The 20,865-nt window shown below is 42.5% G+C and overlaps 1 protein-coding gene across 1 annotated transcript in view; it reads right to left on the bottom strand.

The window, feature by feature from the left end:
* Positions 1-441: 441 nt before the first annotated feature.
* Positions 442-20,865, bottom strand: part of LOC126455816 (uncharacterized) — a 38,080-nt gene continuing 17,656 nt past the window's right edge. Inside the window, exons 4-5 of the mRNA XM_050091577.1 lie at positions 9,351-9,476; positions 442-1,355 (exon numbers count right to left, since the gene is read on the bottom strand). Of these exons, the coding sequence (XP_049947534.1) occupies positions 720-1,355; positions 9,351-9,476 (762 nt within the window). The 3' untranslated portion in view covers positions 442-719. The remainder of the gene's footprint in view (positions 1,356-9,350; positions 9,477-20,865) is intronic.

Here is a 20,865-nt window from a genome sequence, read left to right as displayed (position 1 = left end):
CTTTGAAAAATTTTGAAGCAATAAAAAAAATTACCTTCCCGCTAAGAATGACGTATTACATTAATGGTTCAAATGGTTCAAATGGCTCTGAGCACTATGCGACTTAACTTCTGAGGTCATCAGTCGCTTAGAACTTAGAACTAATCAAACCCAACTAACCTAAGGACATCACAGACATCCATGCCCGAGGCAGGATTCGAGCCTGCGACCGTAGCGGTGGCTCGGCTCCAGACGGTAGTGCCTAGAACCGCACGGCCACTCCGGTCGGCTATTACATTAATGGGTAAAGAAAAAAGTGAATTAAGAAGTATAATTTATCCGAAGATTGAAAGGTAGAGTTATTGTTCTCTTATAATTGGGAGAATGAAAAACACTGGCATGTATTGTAATTCAAATAGGACATCATTTTTTAGTATAAACCTATGTATATTCATTGTATCAGTTTATTTAGTAATTTACAACACATATCCTTACTCTATTTATATGATTACACTAAATTTAATACAAATGTTTCACTTGACAGTGGATTAATATTATCGGCAAACAACAATCTGTACACTGACAATTGGCTTTCATCTTTTAGTAGTAATGCAGTTCATGGTTGCAGACAGTACAAGAGTAGTAATTAGTTGATAAGCTGATGTTGCAGCCGGTGTGACACACGCTTAGATGTGAGCATTTATAGAAACTGTGTGTTAAACTCTATGTTTTCCAGTACATCAGTGGTGACCGAAGCCACTGGTACCAAAGTAGTCAAGGCTGCCATATCCCGAGTGTCCTAGGTAGCTACCGTAGCTGGTGCCATATCCAGAGTGTCCAAAGCCACCGTAGAGTCCTCCAAAGCCCGTGCTCTTGACGACAACTGGGACTGGCTGCTTGACCACTACGGGCTGCGGGATTGGCACGGGCACTGCCTTTGGCACGGAAACTGGGTAGGGTACCGGCTTGGGTACGGGCACAGGGTATGGCTGGGGTACCTTGACAGGGTATGGCCTCACCACGGGCACCGTGACTGGAACCTTGACAGGCACGGGGACCTTCCTCTCCACGGTCACCGGATACGGCACGGGGACAGGCTTCGTGATGGTCACCGTCTTCACGCCGTAGCTACTGGGGAAGCCTGTGTATCCTCCATAGGCGTTGTATCCGCCATACCCGCCGTATCCTCCGTAGCCGCCATATCCGCCATAGCTTGATCCGTAGTATCCACCATGTCCAATATAACCAGTATCGTATCCCCCAAAACCTAGGCCTAGTAATCCTCGCTTCTGCGTCTTGCTGTCCCTTCCTTCTGTTTTCGGTTCTGCGTCTTCTCCTCTCACCAGGAGGAACAATGAAAGAAGTACAGCACACACCTGTAAATGCATACATGTATTAACATATAATCACCTCTGTAGGTTAAATTCCAGTAACATTTTCCTTGCAACATGAATTCGATCAAACAAAGGGGTGCGTCCACAAGAAAGTTATCTGGTATGGTATCACACCATATTGCAAATCACTATCAATGAAGCCAATGTTTTGTCAGCGGGTACAGTGACCTTATTCTTGGTCTGCTGTACCACGGGTCCTGTTGACTCTGGCCTTGAAAGCCTACACAGTTACTTTAACAAACACGAAGGGCTACCCACTTCCCCTAGTAACGTGGTATTGCCCCTAAATCTGTAAATGAATTGAAGTACACGTACAATTGTAATCAGTCAAATTTTTTCATCGTTACACTATATATTTCGAACGATTATACCTTCATTACAATAACTTTAACTGTGAATAAGTAGGGCTGATAGGGACAAGAAGTGTCACTTTCTTTGAAATGTCATTGACTGCTTCCACGAAATACACTTCCACTGCACGCACTATCACTTCATAGAATGTCTGTGTTCTGTGACCACAATTCCTCAGCCACGCTAGTGTACAGGTGGATGAAGGATGTAGACATACAATCATTAAAACAAACGACATAGCGGGACACCATCAACCGCGAGCACTGACAAGAATCATTCGCTAATGGAGGGGTTCATTCGCGCAACTAGTCGCGCCATAGTAAAAAGATGAAGTAGATCTCACTGTCGACTCTGATCCCGTATGGGAGAGAGACGGACTTAATTGCAGTGAATTGTCTGGTAATCTTAAAAGAAGGAAGACCAGTGTTGTGAATTCAGTCGATGGTGAGAGCTGCAGAAGCTGAGCATTTTGTCGGATTGTGGAAGGAATTCCGCCGTGTCTTTTACAAAGAGATCCACCAGTCGTTGGCCTCAAGCGAGCGAGCAAAACCATAGAAAATATAGATTTGGTTGGCCAGAAGATGGTTTGAAGCACTGTCGCCATAAATGTGAGTCAGTAAAAGCATTTAACGTCTCACGAGAAACGCAAATTCATCTGCCCCTCTATTCAGTAGAATACGCTTTGCATTCAGTATCTTCGACAGTATTTATCCACAGCGTGAATCGGTATTTCAATTAAATAAACCACCGGCCGTTTTACTGCCAATTCTCAATTTCTTCCTTAAAGTTCACTGTGCTGTCTTTGTACCTATGAGTATCCTTTGTAAATGGTTCCTCGATTCATCTGGTATCTCCTACAACCTAACTCTTTCGGTTTTTTTTATAGGAGTTTCTTGATATATGTCTCCCTCCATGCGACAAATAATATGAAGTTTTCGTAGACAAACGATGTCGAGAAACCGGAAAACGTTCACAATACGTAGTGAAGTTTTAATATGTTCTAAACACAACGGATATGGGGAAAGAAATTATAAGGGAAATTATTCTGCCTAGCGGATACGATACATCGATATAACCAAGTAATCATGAATTAATCATAAATCAGAACTGCCAAGAGCAATATTTTATAAAAACGTAATGCATCGATATTCCAACGATGTTTATTTAGAGAAGACGTGACTTTACATACTGAACACTTTACGTACTGTAGCGAAACAGTCTAATGCGTAAAGGTTTAGCACCTGACAGTTTTTCGCTTTGAAGAAAAGCAGTCCTTACTCTTTTGCGATCTCTGTCTCTTCCCCAGACAGAAACACGGTAGTACTACAAGTCTGGCCTAAATTTAACAATTTCTCACGTGAAGATGCACTAGAAACTGCAAGGTAGTCCCAAACGTGGTGAGGAAAATTGGGCTATGGATTGTTGTAGCCTGTCAAAAGACTCAAACGACAGATGCAGGGCTCTAAAGAACTATCTAAATAACGAATAGAGGAACATATTTTGTGATCGCTTGCTATAATTTTCGCGCCGACTAATCAACACCTCTCTTGCGATTAACACTGGTATACAAAGAGCGATAGCGTGAAATGCATCTATGCTCTGTTTCTTCACGAAAATTCAGAAAACTGCAGAGCCCTCAAGATAGCAGATCTCCGGTTCTTATTTGCGGCCAAATTACATGCGCTTAGAGAAGGTAAATGTCTATTATTTTAGATTAAAGTAGTCATTAGAAACAGATCTGGGACATGATTATCATTGGATATTTACTGACAAGTGCAGAAAACGTTTGCGTACTTCAAAGCAGTATCACTGCCTACAAAATAAAGGAGTCAATGTCATGGTGTGTAGCACCTGCAGCTCCTGATACAGTTCCCAAGACCACGAAGATATATAAAGGAAGACCATGTCGTAAGAAAATAATTACTAAATCCGTATGATATGAGCTTGGGGCTATGATTCACTGTGATTCTATTCGTATTTCATGCTAAAAAAAAATACAAATATGATCTTGACAGTATTCTCTACGACATACCATCGCATAGACAATTTCGAAAGGTAATAGGGGTGCTGGCAGAAGTAAAGAGGTAAGGTTGGGTCCTGAATCTTCTTAGGTAGTTCAGCTGGTAGAGCACTTGCCCTTTGAAAGGCAAGGTCTTGGACTTAGATTCAGGTCCTTCATATGATTTCAAACTGCCACCAAGATTCAGATTAGCGCATACCCCGCTGCAGAACCAAGATTCGTTCTGGAAACAATCCTTTAGGCTGTGGTTCTATGCAGCTGGTAAACTCACTTTCTTTTTTTTTTCAAAAATGAAACTCTCCTGTTTAAAGCAACTTGAGTTAATGTGTTAAATATTTGCCATTAAGTGCGTAAGCGATAAAACGTTTAGAAAAAATTCAAACTATGTCGAAAGGTTGTTGGAAGCCGCTTCAAAAATTTCTTTCATTACTAAAATCTGGGTAACTTTCGATCCGTTTTGGGCAAAAGCTAATTGTTTATGCATCTAAATGTTTCTGACATTATATCTCCTGAACTATATGTCGTCCAATGATACATGCGGAAAATGTTTGCACAATTTGTTGTGATTAGAATTAGTGCGGGGGTAAGGTGAAAAATAATGCATACACGCTTGTAGAGCGCACCTACATGACTTTGAGAAACGCGCTACGTGTACTGTGGAAGGTGGCTTCTTCCTCTGCACATATCCGCAGTTTGAAGGTGTTGCGTTAATCTAAGGCATTTTTTAATACCGGAAGTATAGAGATGTATTCTAGTTATATGTCAGCGCGAGTTAAACAGCGTGTTGTTATCAAATTCTTAACTGGTGAAAAAGTGACTCCTAGTGAGATACATCGTCGTTTAAAGGCTGTATATGCTGGCGATGGTATTGACACGTCTACTGTAAATAGGAGGGCAGTATAATTTCGTTACTTATTTTCGAATCTGGGATCACAATATTTACTAGAAATCAGGTAATTAATTTCAGACGGTAATGACCATCTTCAGTCCTGAGTAGAAACGTGTTGCATTTGCAACAACAAAATATCTACTTAGGTCTGAAGAAGGTCATTAAGACAAATCTCAACGTCCGAATAGGCCTCTGAAGGCCAACGTTACTGATCGACCGCCGTGTCAGTCTCAGTCTATAGGCGTCACTGGATGCGGATATAGAGGGGCATAAGGTCAGCACACAGTTGTCCCTGAAGTTGTCAGTCTTCATGATCGAAGCGGCTACTTCTCAGTCAAGTAGCTCCTCATTTGGCCTCACAAGGGCTGAGTGTACCTTGCTTTCCAAGAGTGCTCGGCGGACCCGGATAGTCACCTATTCAAGTACTAGCCAAGACTGAAAGCGTTAAACTTCTGTGATTTGATGGGAACAGGTGTTATCACTGGGGCAAGGCTGTTGGCAACGAAGACGGTAATTACCGACTGAAGTTAATGAAGGACGTAGACGTTTGTAGCTTCGTCATAAGAGGCCTTGACAAATATGTATTTTTTATCTCTTGATGGTGACTAGTTACGGATACTTGTGTCCATTTTCAAACCATCCGTGCAGTAACTGTGACAAACATAGGCAATATCCCATGTACAGAGACTACCCCTGCAGTAATCAATGCGGTATATGGACGACTTAATAAGACAATTGGCAAATTACACCACATAGGTCGGACATTCGAGAACTAGTCACCGTCAAGAAAATAAAAATAGAAAATTCTCAGTGCATCTTATAACGAAGCTACAACCATTTATTTCAAATACAACGCCAGTTATGGACCTTTTTTCACCTCTAGCATGCTGCAAATTCGAAATTAATAATCTTGTGATCCAAGACTGGAATTAAAATGAAGCAAATACTTGTCTGGATCGCTGAATATGTTTTCGTAACTAAGACACAACTTAAATACTCCGTGGTTGCGAACCTGGAAAAGCCATAAATGTCGATGAAGCACATAGGGGACGACCGTTACTGCCACAGGTGATAAACATTGCAAACTCGTAGACAATTCGACTCAGAACGACCGGCGAATCACTTAGAATCGTATTTCAAACCATATTGGAATGTCCAAGGAACGTGTAGGGTTCATTATTGATCAATTTGGAAATCGTAAAGGATTAGCACCACGCCGTTTCATAGACGACACAGACAGAGTCGAATAGAATGGTACGAGCAATTTTTCCAGCGCTGCAGTGACGAAGCAAAGGACTTCCTTTCGAATTTTGTGACGGGGGACGAGTCATAGGTCCGTCAATGAGACTCAGAAGAGAAAAGACGGAGTGCATAATATCGACATCCGTCTTCTCCTCAAGAGAGAAAGTTCAAAACAGAACCACCTACAAAAAATTAATTTCACTGTTTTGGTATACTCATCGAGTTTACGTGACCGACTGCTCGGCCGGCCTGTGTGGTCTAGCGGTTCTAGGCGCTTCAGTCCGGAACCACGCGGCTGCTACGGTCGCAGGTTAGAATCCTGCCTCGGGCATGGATGTGTGTGATGTCGTTAGGTTAGTTAGGTTTAAGTACTTCTAAGTCTAGAGGACTGGTGACCTCAGATGTTAAGTCCCATAGTGCTTAGAGCCATTTGAACCATTTTTAAACCGACTGCTGGTACAAGGGGCGCCGGCAAATTCTTCTCAGTACGTAAAGACTAAACCTCCTCCTACGTCGAGTTTGTCGTTTTAGAGTAAGTCTGGCGCCAATAATCTTCCAACATGACAACGCTCGTCCATGTACCTCGCGCCCAACTGAAGAGGCTCTACAAAATCGGAAGTTTGAATCCATTCCACAGCCTCCGTAATCCCTCAGTCTTGCGCCTTGTAATTCCTGTCTTCCACCTCTACCTCAAACGATGAGGTGAAAGGAGCAGTTAAGTCCTGGGGTCGAAGACAGTCGGAAGAATTCTTCCAGGCCGCAGCTCGTGGTCATGCCGTAGCGTTCTCGCTTCCCGCGCCCGCGTTCCCAGGTTCGATTCCCGGCGGGGTCAGGGATTTTCTCTGCCTCGTGATGCATGGGTGTTGTGTGATGTCCTTAGGTTAGTTAGGTTTAAGTAGTTCTAAGTTCTAGGGGACTGATGATCATAGATTTTAAGTCCCCTAGTGCTCAGAGCCATTTGAACCATTTTTTTAGAATTCTTCCATGACGGAAGGAATAAACTTGTTACATGCTGGGAGAAATATGTTGCTCTTAACGGTGACAATGTTAAAAAATAAATATATTATTTTGAAGCTTAATAATTGTAGTTTAATGTACTTTCTGTGCGACCTTCCTAATGGTTTTTGTTCTTGTCCTATAAGTATGTGTGCGTTGCTTGCCGGCCTATCATCGTAGGAAATAAGTTATAAATTAAAGTGTCGTGCCCGGTACTGAAGTTTTACTCCGTCGGCGAAAATGTAGTGAGCAAGAATTTTTTTGCTTACACAAGTTTATGTGGGGGCGGGGGGAGGGGGGGGGGGGAGAATGGTGGAGGGCGGTGGAGTTGGTGGAGTGTCTGTGATAAACTGCTTTTAAAATTATGCTCGAAGTTCCTAAAGGTTTAAAATTATGTTTAAAGTTCATTGGAAGTCCCAAACTACTCTCATTCTCAAATATTGGGAAAACGTAGTTTGGGTATTTGTGCCCTATTAATTACACTGTCTGAACACATATACACAGTTTCTAACTGTTACACTTGCAGTACTATGTTAGAAGTTCGACGTAAGATTATACTTCTTGATGAGTAGTATCTCACAGCATATTTCAATTTTGAAATTATGTCAATAATAATATGAAATACTGAAAATCAAGTTTTCCTGCCCCTGGAAGCCGTTAAATAAGCAACCGCCAACTTTCTTCCACAACTGCTAGTCCAGGAAGTTATGCAAGATAGCTTTGTGATATTTGAAAGGTAGAAGTAGATGTAGTAGCGAAGGGAGATGTGTAGTCAGGTCGTGAGTCGTGCTGTGATTCCTAAATCGCTAGACCTGGCTTAAGGCAAAGGTCCTAGATCTGAGTTCTGGTCCGGCACAAAGTTTTAATCTGCCAGGCATTTTCAGTTTAAAAATAGTTCCACTACGTTTGACAGAAGTTTTCGGAAGGCTTCCACAATTTTAAGGCAAATGCTGTAACTTAAAATTTCCTCCCAAATCCTCTTTTAATTAGAATTTAACAAGGGATCGGATGACACAGCAGGTATTCCTACTGTCTGAGGTAGTGAATGAAATGTATTACTTGCACACACACTAGTATTAACTACACATATTTGCAGGGGCAGTGTTGTCATAGCCATAAATTTTAAGCTGTTCCTATTTACTGTCCTGGCAAGGTATTTCCTCATTTGTTAATTCTGAAAAATGAAGAAACCGCAGAACAGTTGCTAAATCCACAGTCTTTGACTGTGTACACAATCGGCCACAGAATGAACTTGTACAGATGCAGCTGCCCCATCAGAAGAACTTTTAGCTGTTAATTATGTATTTGGGCAGGTAGTCTCAAATAGTTTCAACTCGGAGCGGTGTCTGTCCTGTTTCCAAGTCGCTGGAAAGATATGAGCTCTGCAATGAGCCGAATTTTGAAACAACCCACCCTTCCCAATTTTGGCAGGAAGAAAACTGTAAGGAGATAAAACCCTCTCAATTTGGAACCCCTCACTGGGATCTGGCTGAAGCGAACGTAGCTGTACGATAATGTAGTGACATCTTGTATGGCGTTTCCCAGTTTCCCAGACGAACTAAGATGAGCCAGTAGAACCACCAACAGCCATAGAGTATCTAGGCGTATACATTTGACACGAATGCAGCCCGAAGCAACACATAAGTCGTCGTCTGGTGTAGCCAATTTCGAAACTACGTTTTATAGGAAAAACACTAAGATAGCGTAATCCGACAACCACAGAGATCCCGTACAAACCACCACGTTGGAATTATTCCTTAGTACTGTGCGTGGGGCTCAATGCTAAAGCCGATCTCGGCGGTAGCAGACAGCACCGGAGACATCTTAACGATGCGTAATTCATCAGGAAAATATATAGCTTACAATTCCCTCATAAGGACTATTCTCATTGTTCATGGGCCTGCGAAACTCACCGAACTGTATTAATGGAAGAGAGAGAGCAGATCGGAAATTTACTTAAGCTGATCGTCATGTAGGTGATTAGCATGAGAGCGTCATACAACTCTACAAACGCTAATGGGACAGCTTGTAAGAGTGACGTAGTGCCTTATTTTTGAAGACTCCAAGAGACAAAGTTCCGGTACGACTCAGGAAACATATTACCTTTCCCCATCTCAAACACTGGGTAAGAACCAAGAGACTAAAATTTGACGTATTCAAATTTTTTGGACAAGGAAAGTAACGTCATTCTTCTAGCGAACCATCCCTCATGTGAATACGATGGTAAATGTTTCTGATGTGCTACATCATCTCCATCACACATCTTTCGACAGTGTATGGCAATCAACTCCACAAGCATACAAGCAACAAACAAAAGTTAGTGTCTTCAGAACAGTGAAAAACTTTTACGTCAGTGTTGCTTCTTCAACAGTTTTCACAGCCTTACCAACATTCCTCAGAAAATAAATTTTAATCACGAATGTACAATTTAGGCAGAGAATACCACTTCAGGTCCCTACTCAGTTGCCGCAGTACGTACCGGAGTCTTCATCGTCGCACAGTAGCAGTAATCCAGTAGAAAGATGGACCTCACTGATGAACGTGGAGTGGACGGTGCCTCTTTTATACTGAAATTGCGAAAATCCGCCGGCGTGTTGTCTGCCCGCTCCGGACGCAGGAGTTACACTCTGACGCGCACAAGCTCGTCTTACCCCATACTACGTGGCTTAACTGTTCTCGATCTCGCGGGTCGCAGCTCTTGTGTAAAGGTTACACCGCTGCTGAAGGAGAGGCCTTGGCTCCAAGGCACAGTAACACTGACTATGGCGTCCTCTCCAGGCACACGAAGCCGTAATTGCAAGAGAATGTTGAGAACAATTACAAGGCTTGTATCTACGCGGTTCAAAATATTTGTATACAAGGTGTTACAAAAAGTTACGGCCAAACTTTCACGAAACATTCCACACACACAACGAAAGGAAATATGTTATGTGGACATGTGTCCGGTAACGCTTACTTTCCATGTTAGAGCTCATTTTATTACTCCTCTTCAAATCACATTAATCATGGAATGGAAACACACAGCAACAGAACGTACCAGCGTCACTTCAAACACTTTGTTACAGGAAATGTTCAAAATATTCTCCGTTAGCGAGGATACATGCATCCACCCTCCGTCGCATGGAATCCCTGATGCGCTGATGCAGCCCTGGAGAATGGCGTATTGTATCACAGCCGTCCACAGTACGAGCACGAAGAGTCTCTACATTTGGTACCGGGGTTGCGTAGACAAGCGCTTTCAAATGCCCCCATAAATGAAAGTCAAGAGGGTTGAGGTCAGGAGAGCGTGGAGACCATGGAATTGGTCCGCCTCTACCAATTCATCCGTCACCAAACCTGTTGTTGAGAAGCGTACGAACACTTCGGCTGAAATGTGCATAAGCTCCATCGTGCATGAACCACGTGTTGTGTCGTACTTGTAAAGGCACATGTTCTAGCAGCACAGGTAGAGTATCCCGTATGAAATCATGATAACGTGCTCCATTGAGCGTAGGTGGAAGAACATGGGACCCAATCAAGACATCACCAACAATCCCTGCCCAAACGTTCACAGAAAATCTGTGTTGATGACGTGATCGCACAACTGCGTCCGGATTCTCGTCAGCCCACACATGTTGATTGAGAAAATTTACAATTTGATCACGTTGGAATCAGGCCTCATCCATAAAGAGAACATTTGCACTGAAAAGAGGATTGACACATTCTTGGATGAACCATTCGCAGAAGTGTACCAGTGGAGGCCAATCAGCTGCTGATAGTACCTGCGCACGCTGTACATGGTACGGAAGCAACTGGTTCTCCTGTAGCACTCTCCATACAGTGACGTGGTCAACGTTACCTTATACAGCAGTAACTTCCCTGGCGCTGACATTAGGATTATCGTCAACTGCACGAAGAATTGCCTCGTCCATTGCAGGTGTCTTCGTTCTAGGTCTTCCCCAGTCGCGAGTCATAGGCTGGAACGTTCAGTGCTCCCTAAGACGCCGATCAATTGCATCGAACATCTTCCTGTCGGGACACCTTCGTTCTGGAAATCTGTCTCGATACAAACGTACCGCATCACGGCTATTGCTCAGTGCTAATCCATACATCAAATGGGCATCTGCAAACTCCGTATTTGTAAACATTGCACTGACGGCAAAACCACGTTCGTGATGAACACTAACCTGTTGATGCTACGTACTGATGTGCTTGATGGTAGTACTGTAGAGCAACGAGTCGCATGTCAACACAAGCACCGAAGTCAACATTACCTTCCTTCCACTGGGCCAACTGGTGGGTGAATCGAGGAAGTACAGTACATACTGACGAAACTAAAATGAGCTCTAACACGGAACATGTCCACATAACATCTTTTCTTTATTTGTGTGTGAAAAATGTTTCCTGAAAGTTTGGCCGTACCTTTTTGTAACACCTTGTACAGTGTGTCACAATAACAATTTACACTTTCATAAAAGTGCCAAAATAATTCGAAATAAAACTTCTAACAGGTGATAAAGCAAATCAGAGTGAATATTTTTAGGTCCAGAGAAATGATCTTGCGTGCTAGTTATTTTAATTGATTATTGCAAACAAAACATCAAAAATCTTACAACGAGGGCTTTGTTCGCTGAAACCGACCTATTTTGGATCTCTTTCAGCGAACGTATCATGTTATAACCGTACTGAGCTGATGCATTTTAACATAACATTTAGAATGCTTCTCAGTTAATAATGTGAAAAGCTAAATGTTGAGAATACTTGGTACATCACAGTATTCCTTTGTAATGTGATAAAAAATTACCTAGTAGGCACCACAATGACTGTTCATGGTCATAAACGGAATGCTGTGGTCGTTTACTCCCAGGCGTAACAATGATTGATAGCCGGAGCTTATCATACTCTTTTTACATTTATATGACACTGCGTTGGGTGGTTCAACCAACGAAGAAGAATTTATTAATAGCACTGTTCAGGGGAACAGAAAATAGATACTGAGTTCCAATTTTGTCAGTGTAATTTATCAGCGCTGCTAATATTTGATAGATATGTACATCCCCATAGTGTTTGAACTCCACTGATTGTTCTTATATAAGAAGTTTGTTGTCTTGACCAGTACGGTATGTTCATCAGCAGAACGTTATTATTGAGCATAAAGTTGCATGGCACAGATAGCTATTCCCGAGATGCATTTGATCATCTTGTTCGAAACTGTTAATATTGTTGATCATCTTGTTCGAAACTGTTATATTATTGAGATAAATAAAAAAAATGCTCACAGTCGACCATCAATGCTTTAATAATAAACAGGCACAAATATGGGAGCTGTCATTAACCGATGAGTATCTTTCAACTTTCAGTGTTAATTATTGTATAACGTGTTCGTTTGAAGTTCAAATGGCTATTTGATTGCTGTGTTTCGGCGAATATGTTTTTCACAACACAGGTAGAAACATATTTAATTTCCAAGACACGGGTGTTATGTAAAATTGTTGACATCAACCTAAGTTTGTAATATTAATTTCTTTTCTCTTACGTCGATGGCGTTTATTTAAATACCTTCATATATTTTGTTATTATTCGACACTATCATCGGAGAGACATGATGAAAACAAAAATAATTTATCCTAGTAAGAAGTTTCTGTCAATTGTTAATCATGGATTCAGATATAAGAGTCCTGCGAGTGAGACTGAATGAAGAAATTTTGTCGATATCGATTGTTTGCTGTCTGTTGACTGATTGATCGGTTATTTCAATATCCCCTACTTTTGCTAGTAGTACTATTTGGTTGAAGTAGACGCTAAGATCTTCTGTAGCATTCACGATGCGCGTCGGTGATTATACTGAATGTAATATTTAATTTATTTTTATGAAAGGCATAACGTGTGACAAGTGAGCGATACACGTGGTGTGTGTCGCTGTTATTTTCGGTTTTATAGTGATCGTTTATTACAATTTTTCATGCTTGCAAAGACTGCGTATAACCTTTTTTAAATTAACAGAAATACATTTTGTGTGTGTATGCGTGTGTGAGTGTGTGTATGTGTACGTTAGCAGACATGATGCGTTCTTGCATCAGATAACGTGTTTTACCACTTCTGAAGGCATGACACGTGAAGGTCTCGTTATCTTGCAGAGGATATCTCTTCTCCTTCCCCCCTCCCGTGTTTCTCTCTCTCTCGCTCTCTCATTCTCTCTTTCTCTTTATCTTCAAATTTCCAGTTGCAGCGCTTTGACTACCTTGTATTTCTGTAAGGCAGTTTCGATTGTATGTTATTAGTAGAAGCACTTAGTAGGCAGTCCTAGAGTTATGCAAATGATCGAAACATAACTATTTAACAAGGAATTTTATTATTTGTGGTTCATGACCCTTTCTACAACATCGGTAATTTTTTTTCCTTCTAATTCGGTTAAAAAGAAGAAAACGACTACCTGGCACTGCTTATAATGAAGAAAATGTGTTCCTTGTTTTATTTTAGCACTTTAAAAGTTTTGAAAATTTCATTTGAGCTCTTTTTGATGTACACCTCTTTACAAAAGCTAATCTCTGTTTCACAACCACAACTTTAAATTTATATGGATGAAACTCAGTTGTTTAATTTTTATTGTAGATAGTCAATAAATGTATTATCATGGTCGCATTTGTATTGCTTCTTATTTGTTCCAGTTCTGTTACTGCGCAAATTTTTGCATCAGTTTAAGTCATATATATAGCAGCACTCTAGTGCTGAGAATTTAAGTACATCGTTTTTTTAGTAGTCCCATTGAAACGTTTGGTTATTCAAGCTTTCGTAATGGAATGCCCTGACAAGGGAACCTCCCCATCGCACCCCCCTCAGATTTAGTTATAAGTTGGCACAGTGGATAGGCCTTGAAAAACTGAAAACAGATCAATCGAGAAAACAGGAAGAAGTTGTGTGGAACTATGAAAAACATAAGCAAAATATACAAACTGAGTAGTCCATGCGCAAGATAGGCAACATCATGGATAATACGTGCGCCGGAGCGCTATGGTCACGAGGTTAGCGTGAGCAGCTGCGGAATGAGACGTCCTTCGTTCAAGTCTTCCCTCGGGTGAAAAGTTTACTTCCTTTATTTTCGCAAAGTTATGATCTGTCCGTTCGTTCATTGACGTCTCTGTTCACTGCAATAAGTTTAGTGTCTGTGTTTTGCGACCACACCGCAATACTGTGCGATTAGTAGACGAAAGGACGTGCCTCTCCAATGGGAACCGAAAACATTTGATCGCAAGGTCATAGGTCAACAGATTCCTCCACAGGAAAACACGTCTGATATATTCTATACGACAGTGATGACAGCATGTGCGTCACATGCCAGGAATATGTAGTCGACCCACCTAACTTGTACACTTGGCGAATGGGTGAAAAGATTCTTCTACCTTGCCTGATTTAGGTTTTCTTGTGGATGTGATAATGACTCCCAAAAAAGTGATGAAAACATAATAGACGGGCAGATAATAATTGTCTGAAAATAAAAAATTAAACTTTTCACTCGAGGAAAGACGTGAACCAAGGACCTGTCGTTCCGCAGCTGCTCATGCTAACCACGGGACCACGGCGCTCCTGAGCTCACACTGTCCTTGATGTTGCCTATCTTGTGCATGGACTACTCAGTTTGTATATTTTACTTATTTTCTTCATAGTTCCACACAACTTATTCCTGTTTTCTCCATTGATCTAGGTTCCTTTATTCAAGGCCTATCCACAGTGCCAACTTATAACTAAATCTGAGGGGGGTGCGATGGGGAGGTTCCCTTGTGAGTAAAATTTAATTTTACATTACTGCCTCAGTTTTTGAAATCAGAATTGCTAAATCTTTACTGCATCTATATGCAAGTCTTCTGATATCCTACCACTTATTGTATAATGATCATTCAGTATGTAATGCAACATGCGTTTTCTTAAATCAGGATGGTTTTACTCGTGATTTAAATAAACAGGATTATTCCTCAGTTCTTTGGCTAGAAAGCCCTATTTGACAAAGTAACCTCCTTTCATTTCTATGGTCTTACGCCATCTTAATGTGAGAGACTGCACAACGTAGTGGCACAGCCGTACTGATCTGAGTCTCAGCTAAGTCTCCGCTGCATCAATGGTTTCCCCATCCATGCCGTAGTGCTTTCCGCGAAGTCCATTCTTCAGTGGACCAAAGAGAGGAAGTCATACGGTCCGATATCCGTGCTCAGTGTTCAAGGGTGACTGACTTAGCATAGTCCACTAAAGTTTTGTTGTCTCCTCTCGGTTGCCTTGCATTATCGTGGAAAAGGAAAGACGCGTTCGGATTTTGGTGGCCACGAACACGCTTAACATTTCTTCAATTCCTAAGAGGGTCATGACATCCCTGGGCTAGCAGGACAGAGCGGATGAGGTTATATTTGTGGAAGGGGCCAAAATAAGTTACTGTCAGTTGCACTCCACATACAAATTTTATTTGTTAAAACAAACAGTCACACAAACAAGAATCAAAAACTCTCAAGGTTTTAACGAAAGACCTCCTTTGATTTTATTCAGATCGGCTGAAGGCCACATCGAAAATCCAAGGAACAAGATCTAAGCAAGGAATTGAAGTACAGGAGTTCTTCTGGAGGTTTCACTTCTTTAGAAAAAAAATTATGTTCAATATAAAGAGGCTGAAAGCCTTAGCTTAAATTTATCCATAGAAGTCGGCTGAAGGCCACACATTAATCAAGAACATTGTTACGGCTTAAGCCGAGACAAAGATTTTCAAAGTTTAATCTAAATAGGCTGAGAATACGGCTGAAGGCCGCATATCAACAAAACGATTTAACGGCTCAAGGGCTAGAAAGAAGAGCTTTCAATTTAAAGGCTGAAGGCCTTATCTTAAAATATTTCGTGTAAAACTCGGCTGAAAGTCTCATACTAAAGAATCACAATCTTATGACTTAAGGGACAAGACAAGGATTTTGAATTCTTTTATTTAAGAGAGATTAAAACTCGGCTGAAGGCCACACACCATGCAGAAAACAATTTTACAGCTTAATGCCTAAAGGGAAGAGCTTCTAAATTTCAACTAGAATAGGCTAAAGGTTTTATCCTAAAATGCTTCACATAAAATTTGGATGAAGGCCACGTACGAAACCCTAACAATCTCACGGCTTAAAGACCAGGCAAAGAAATGTCCAGTTTTTAATTTAAGCTGTAAGCCTTGGCTGAAGGCCACGTACAAACTAGAAAATTCGTCTTACGGCTTAAGGCCTAGACAAAATTTTTCGACTTTTGATTTGAAAAGGCTGAAAACTCGGCTGAAGGCCACATACTAACTTGAAAAAAATTTATGGCTTAAGGCCTAGACACAAGGAATTTTCAATTTTAATTTTGAAAGGATGGAACTCGGCTGAAGGCCACATACCAAACAAGAAACAATTTTTTTACGGCTTAAGGCCTAAGAAGTAAAGCCTTGAAATTTTAATAAGATGAAACTCAGCTGAAGGCCACATGGAGTACTTAAGACTACAAATGAAATCACTATGTAAAACACAGGGAGTGGCTCTCAGAAGGTTTCAAGGATCGGCCTGGAAAGGTAACACTAACGCACGTTTAGGTGAAAAAGCCTCTTAATCGGAAGGCAACCCAACCGAAAGCCAGCCGACGAACCAACCAATGCGATCAGTTCTGCTCCACGTGACCAGCAAAGCGACAACAAGATGTCAATAGCACAACGTTCTAGATACTGGTGCACAATCCAGCCAAGTCAGAATAAACGCCCAAAACCACCAACACACCGCACTGGGCACCATCAACATGACGAAGAAAATACACTGCCGAAAACTAAGTCAACGACCAGGGCAGGTCACCGGAATTTCAACGGTCACAAGGCCAAAGATACCGGTGGTACACTTCATTAATGAAGTAACGAATTAAATTAAGTTAAACACGACAGAGGAAGATGGCTGCAATACTAGCCGACTTCAGTGCACACACGTTGTTACTAGCGGGAATCTGCCAGAAAGCGACAACCACGATGAAACGAAGAGAATTGATAGCAGTTGAGGCTTGATGGTAGATTATGTGAGCGCTCAACTTTAGTGTCCGGGATCTGTGGGCGACGAACCTCGTAACCCTGGCAGGAAGCGCCTCAAAACTCCAACCGCGACTGCACGGCGCCAGCGGCTCTGGCTTTAAAACGCGCCACGGAGACATCATCGCTGCTCTGCCTCCAACCGACCAACTCCCAACACCCGGAAATGGTCAAAAGATCAATACACGTCGGCCGATGAGATAACCTACCAGACGACCAACCAACGGTCGTTGCCGCTCCAGTCTTCTTCAGCCGGACAGTACATGTGTGTCGCCAGCAGTCGGCAACTACTGGCTGTCTGTACCACACTGGAGCTCGGTGCCCAAAGCTGCTTCCTCCCCGACTGCTGTTCCGTGCCGCAACTGCACTGCTGGTCCATCTCCAACTGACACAGGCACACGACGATCCGGAAATACTACCGGTCGCTCCAGAGATGGTACAACGGTGCACTTATCGATAAGCGCTGCTGCTGCCACTCACAGGCAGGTATGGGAGGAAATTAGTGACACCAATAAATGGAATAAGAAAACTAACGGCAGTACCGTAAGAAAAGGTGACAAACAACAAATGGCATGAAGACGAGCCATGCACAGCTCAGGTCACAACGAACTTCAGACCTCATCGTTTGACCGTGAGGACGGAAGTCGATCAAAATAACGACTTCAGGACCCCAGAAGAATGTAGCCATGACTTTATCAGCTGAGGATACTACTTTGAACTACTTCTTCAAAGGAGATATTGTGTGATGCCACTCCATGGACTGTCATTCTGTTTTGGGCCCAAAGTGCTGAATGTTTGTTTAATAGCCTGCTAGAATGTTTGACAATAAATCATCACCATTAGTCTCATAACGAGTAATCAATCCGGCACTAACGTTCCATCTTTTGTCTCAGGCTCTTCAGTTGTGCTTCCAGGAACCCAGCGAGCATAAACGTTTCCATACGGTAAATGGTGGACAAGCGTGTCAGCTCTATCCACCGAGATGTCTCAAGTTGAGCACTGAGGGGCTTGACTGTTATTCGTCGATCACTTCTAGATATTGCAAAATTGAGGACATCACAGCTGTGTTTAGCCGTTCTGCACTTGGCAGGTCAGATTTCCTTCTTCTCGTTTTATTAACGACAGACGCTTCTCCCAGCGACTTTCTGAGCTTTTGTCCACTGCTCGTTTGCTCGGGGTGCATCTCACAACGGGATCGTGCCTGTTCGTCATCACCGATTTCGCCCAAATTCATGGTATACACAGTTTTTGCCCAGAAATGCAAGTAACAGGATTGTGAGCGCCAGATGGAGAAGCATTTCGAGAAAAAATAGGATTTTTAATGCGGGTTTGGCTTAACATGAGACATTTATGTCGGTGTTGGTTGCAGGCAGTTGCAGGATCTGTGGAAGGCTTACACTACGGCACTCCGAAGGTCGTTAATCCTAAAGGTCGCTCACAAACTGTGGATATGACCGTGGAATTTTCTAATGTGATCACATAGATTGTGGTCAAAATGTGTAAATAACACAAGGTCGTTTTTAATCGTTGCCTCGACGCTTCGCCGTGGATGCTGTCATCGTGTGGCTACTGTTTTTCTATCGGTATTCCAGGCCATCAGTATTTTCACTTCCGCCTTTACGGTGCGGACGAACAGGAAGAGAGTCAATAAGGTCCTGGAAGATTCCTTGTCATGAAATTTCAATCACCAACTTTGTCCTCAGAGTGTGACAATATTTTGTTAGCAGCCATCTAAATTATAAAATAAGAGAAATCGGAGTTCTCTCTGAAATATTTAAGTGTTTTTTGATCCCGCGCACTGTTAGATAGTGGAACGGTAGAGAAACAGGTTGAAGGTGGTTAAATGAACCCTTTCCCAGGCAATCAATTGTCAACTGCAGAGTATTCATATATAGACAGGGACGCAGAGCCCTGTTCGCTCCAGAGCCGCAGCCAGCTGCGCTAGGTTTCTGGGCTGAGGTTTCATGGTTCTAGCAGTCCGATGAGGGCCGGCCGATTTCGTCGAGTGGTTCTAGGCGCTTCAATCTGGAATCGCGCGACCGCTACGGTCGTAGGTTCGAGTCCTGCCTCGGGCATGGATGTGTGTGATGTCCTTAGGTTAGTTAGGTTTAAGTAGTTCTAAGTTCTAGGGGACTGTTGACCTCAGATGTTAAGTCCCATAGCGCTCAGTGCCATTTGAACCAAACAGTACTGTGTTTAGAGCGCCCGAAACGAGAAAGGAATCACTACCAGATTTCCGTCCGATTCCACAAACCCGAAAATCTGCACAAACAAGTCACAGTACAGAACACCAGACAAACTAACAGCAACTAAAACTCTACTCGATTTGGGTGTGAGGCAAAACCGAAATGTAACCAACCAGAATCAGCAACCACATGTACCAAATGAGTGACATCAAATTCAGTAGGCACACAAACGCACACTGAACTCACTGTGACAACTCTGATGATGGTTGGCAGAATGAAACAAATCTCTTCACTGCTTTATTAATTCACAGTTGAGTAACCACACCATCTAATCAATGAGCCAAGTGCTTTTAATACAGTAGGGTCTTCAAGTACTATACAGTACGCAGATCCACCAAACTGCACATGATGGCGCGATGATAATCTGTCACAACATCACACACGTACTATGGGGCCCACAGGGGCAACTGACTACGCTCTACTTGGATTGAAATGCACGCATCTTAAAGCTTACTGGATCTGGCTTATGACGAGGTCGTGCACCCTTGTGACCACACCCCCTCCATCCGACAGTCCAAGCGTGCCGCCGGCGGTCCCGGCGTGTTTATCCCCCTGCGCGGACCTGGTTCCTCCTGAGTCCCCAACCGAACTGGCCCACTCAAACGACCCGAAAAATCAGCCACGTCACCCCAAAGGTAGGACAACAGTTACAATATATCGATAACCGCCGCTGCTGCCACTAGCGGACAGGCAACGCTTGCGAAACCAAGTGGCACCAGTGAACACGAGAAACAACAGGGGGCGGAAACCTACAAATAGCACCGACGCAAGCAGCAGCACGGCTCATTCAAAGAAAGGTTTAAGAGTGGGATTAAAATTCAGAGTGAAAGCGTATCAATGGTAAGTTTCGCTGATAACATTGCTATCCTCAATGAGTACAGAATATGGATTGAGAGTAAATGGAAGAAAGACGAAAGTAACAAGTAGTAGCATAAATGAGAACAGCGAGAAATTTAACATCATATCACGAAGAAGATAAGGATTTCTGCTACCGGGGCAGCAGAATAACCCATGACAGACGGAGCAAGAATAACTTCAAAGGCAGACTACAACTTTCAAGAATGTACATTCCCGACCAAGAGAATTCAGAATTCTACTAGTATGAAACACAGCCGCGCGGTATTAGCCGAGCGGTCTCAGGCGCTACAGTCATGGACTGTGCGGCTGGTCCCGACGGAGGTTCGAATCCTCCCTCGGGCATGGGTGTGTGTGTGTGTGTGTGACCTTAGGATAATTTAGGTTAAGTAGTGTGTAAGCTTAGGGACTGAAGACCTTAGCATTTAAGTCCCATAAGATTTCAGACACATTTGAACATTTGAAACATATGTTTGAGGAAGAAATTTCTGACAATGTACGCTTGATCACAGTATTGTAACGTAGTTATAGATTGTGGAAAAATCGGAACAGAAAGGAATCGAAGGATTTGGGAATTGGTGCTACAGAGGAAAGTTGGAAATTAGATGGACTGATAACATAAGAAATGAGCAGGTTCCCGTAGAATCGGCGAGGAAAAGAATATGTGGGAAACACTGACAAAAAGAAGGGATAGGATGACACATCATCTGTTAAGACATCAGGATAGAACTTCCATGGTGTGGTGGGAGCTGTTGAGGGTAAAAACTGTAGACGAAGAGGACAGAGTTTTGAATGCATCCTACAAATAATTGAGCATTCAGATGAAAATTAACGTTACTGATACCAATATCACC

This window comes from Schistocerca serialis, chromosome 2 (assembly GCF_023864345.2).
Source record: "Schistocerca serialis cubense isolate TAMUIC-IGC-003099 chromosome 2, iqSchSeri2.2, whole genome shotgun sequence".
NCBI lineage: Eukaryota > Metazoa > Arthropoda > Insecta > Orthoptera > Acrididae > Schistocerca > Schistocerca serialis.
This window is presented reverse-complemented; position numbering and strand designations above follow the sequence as displayed.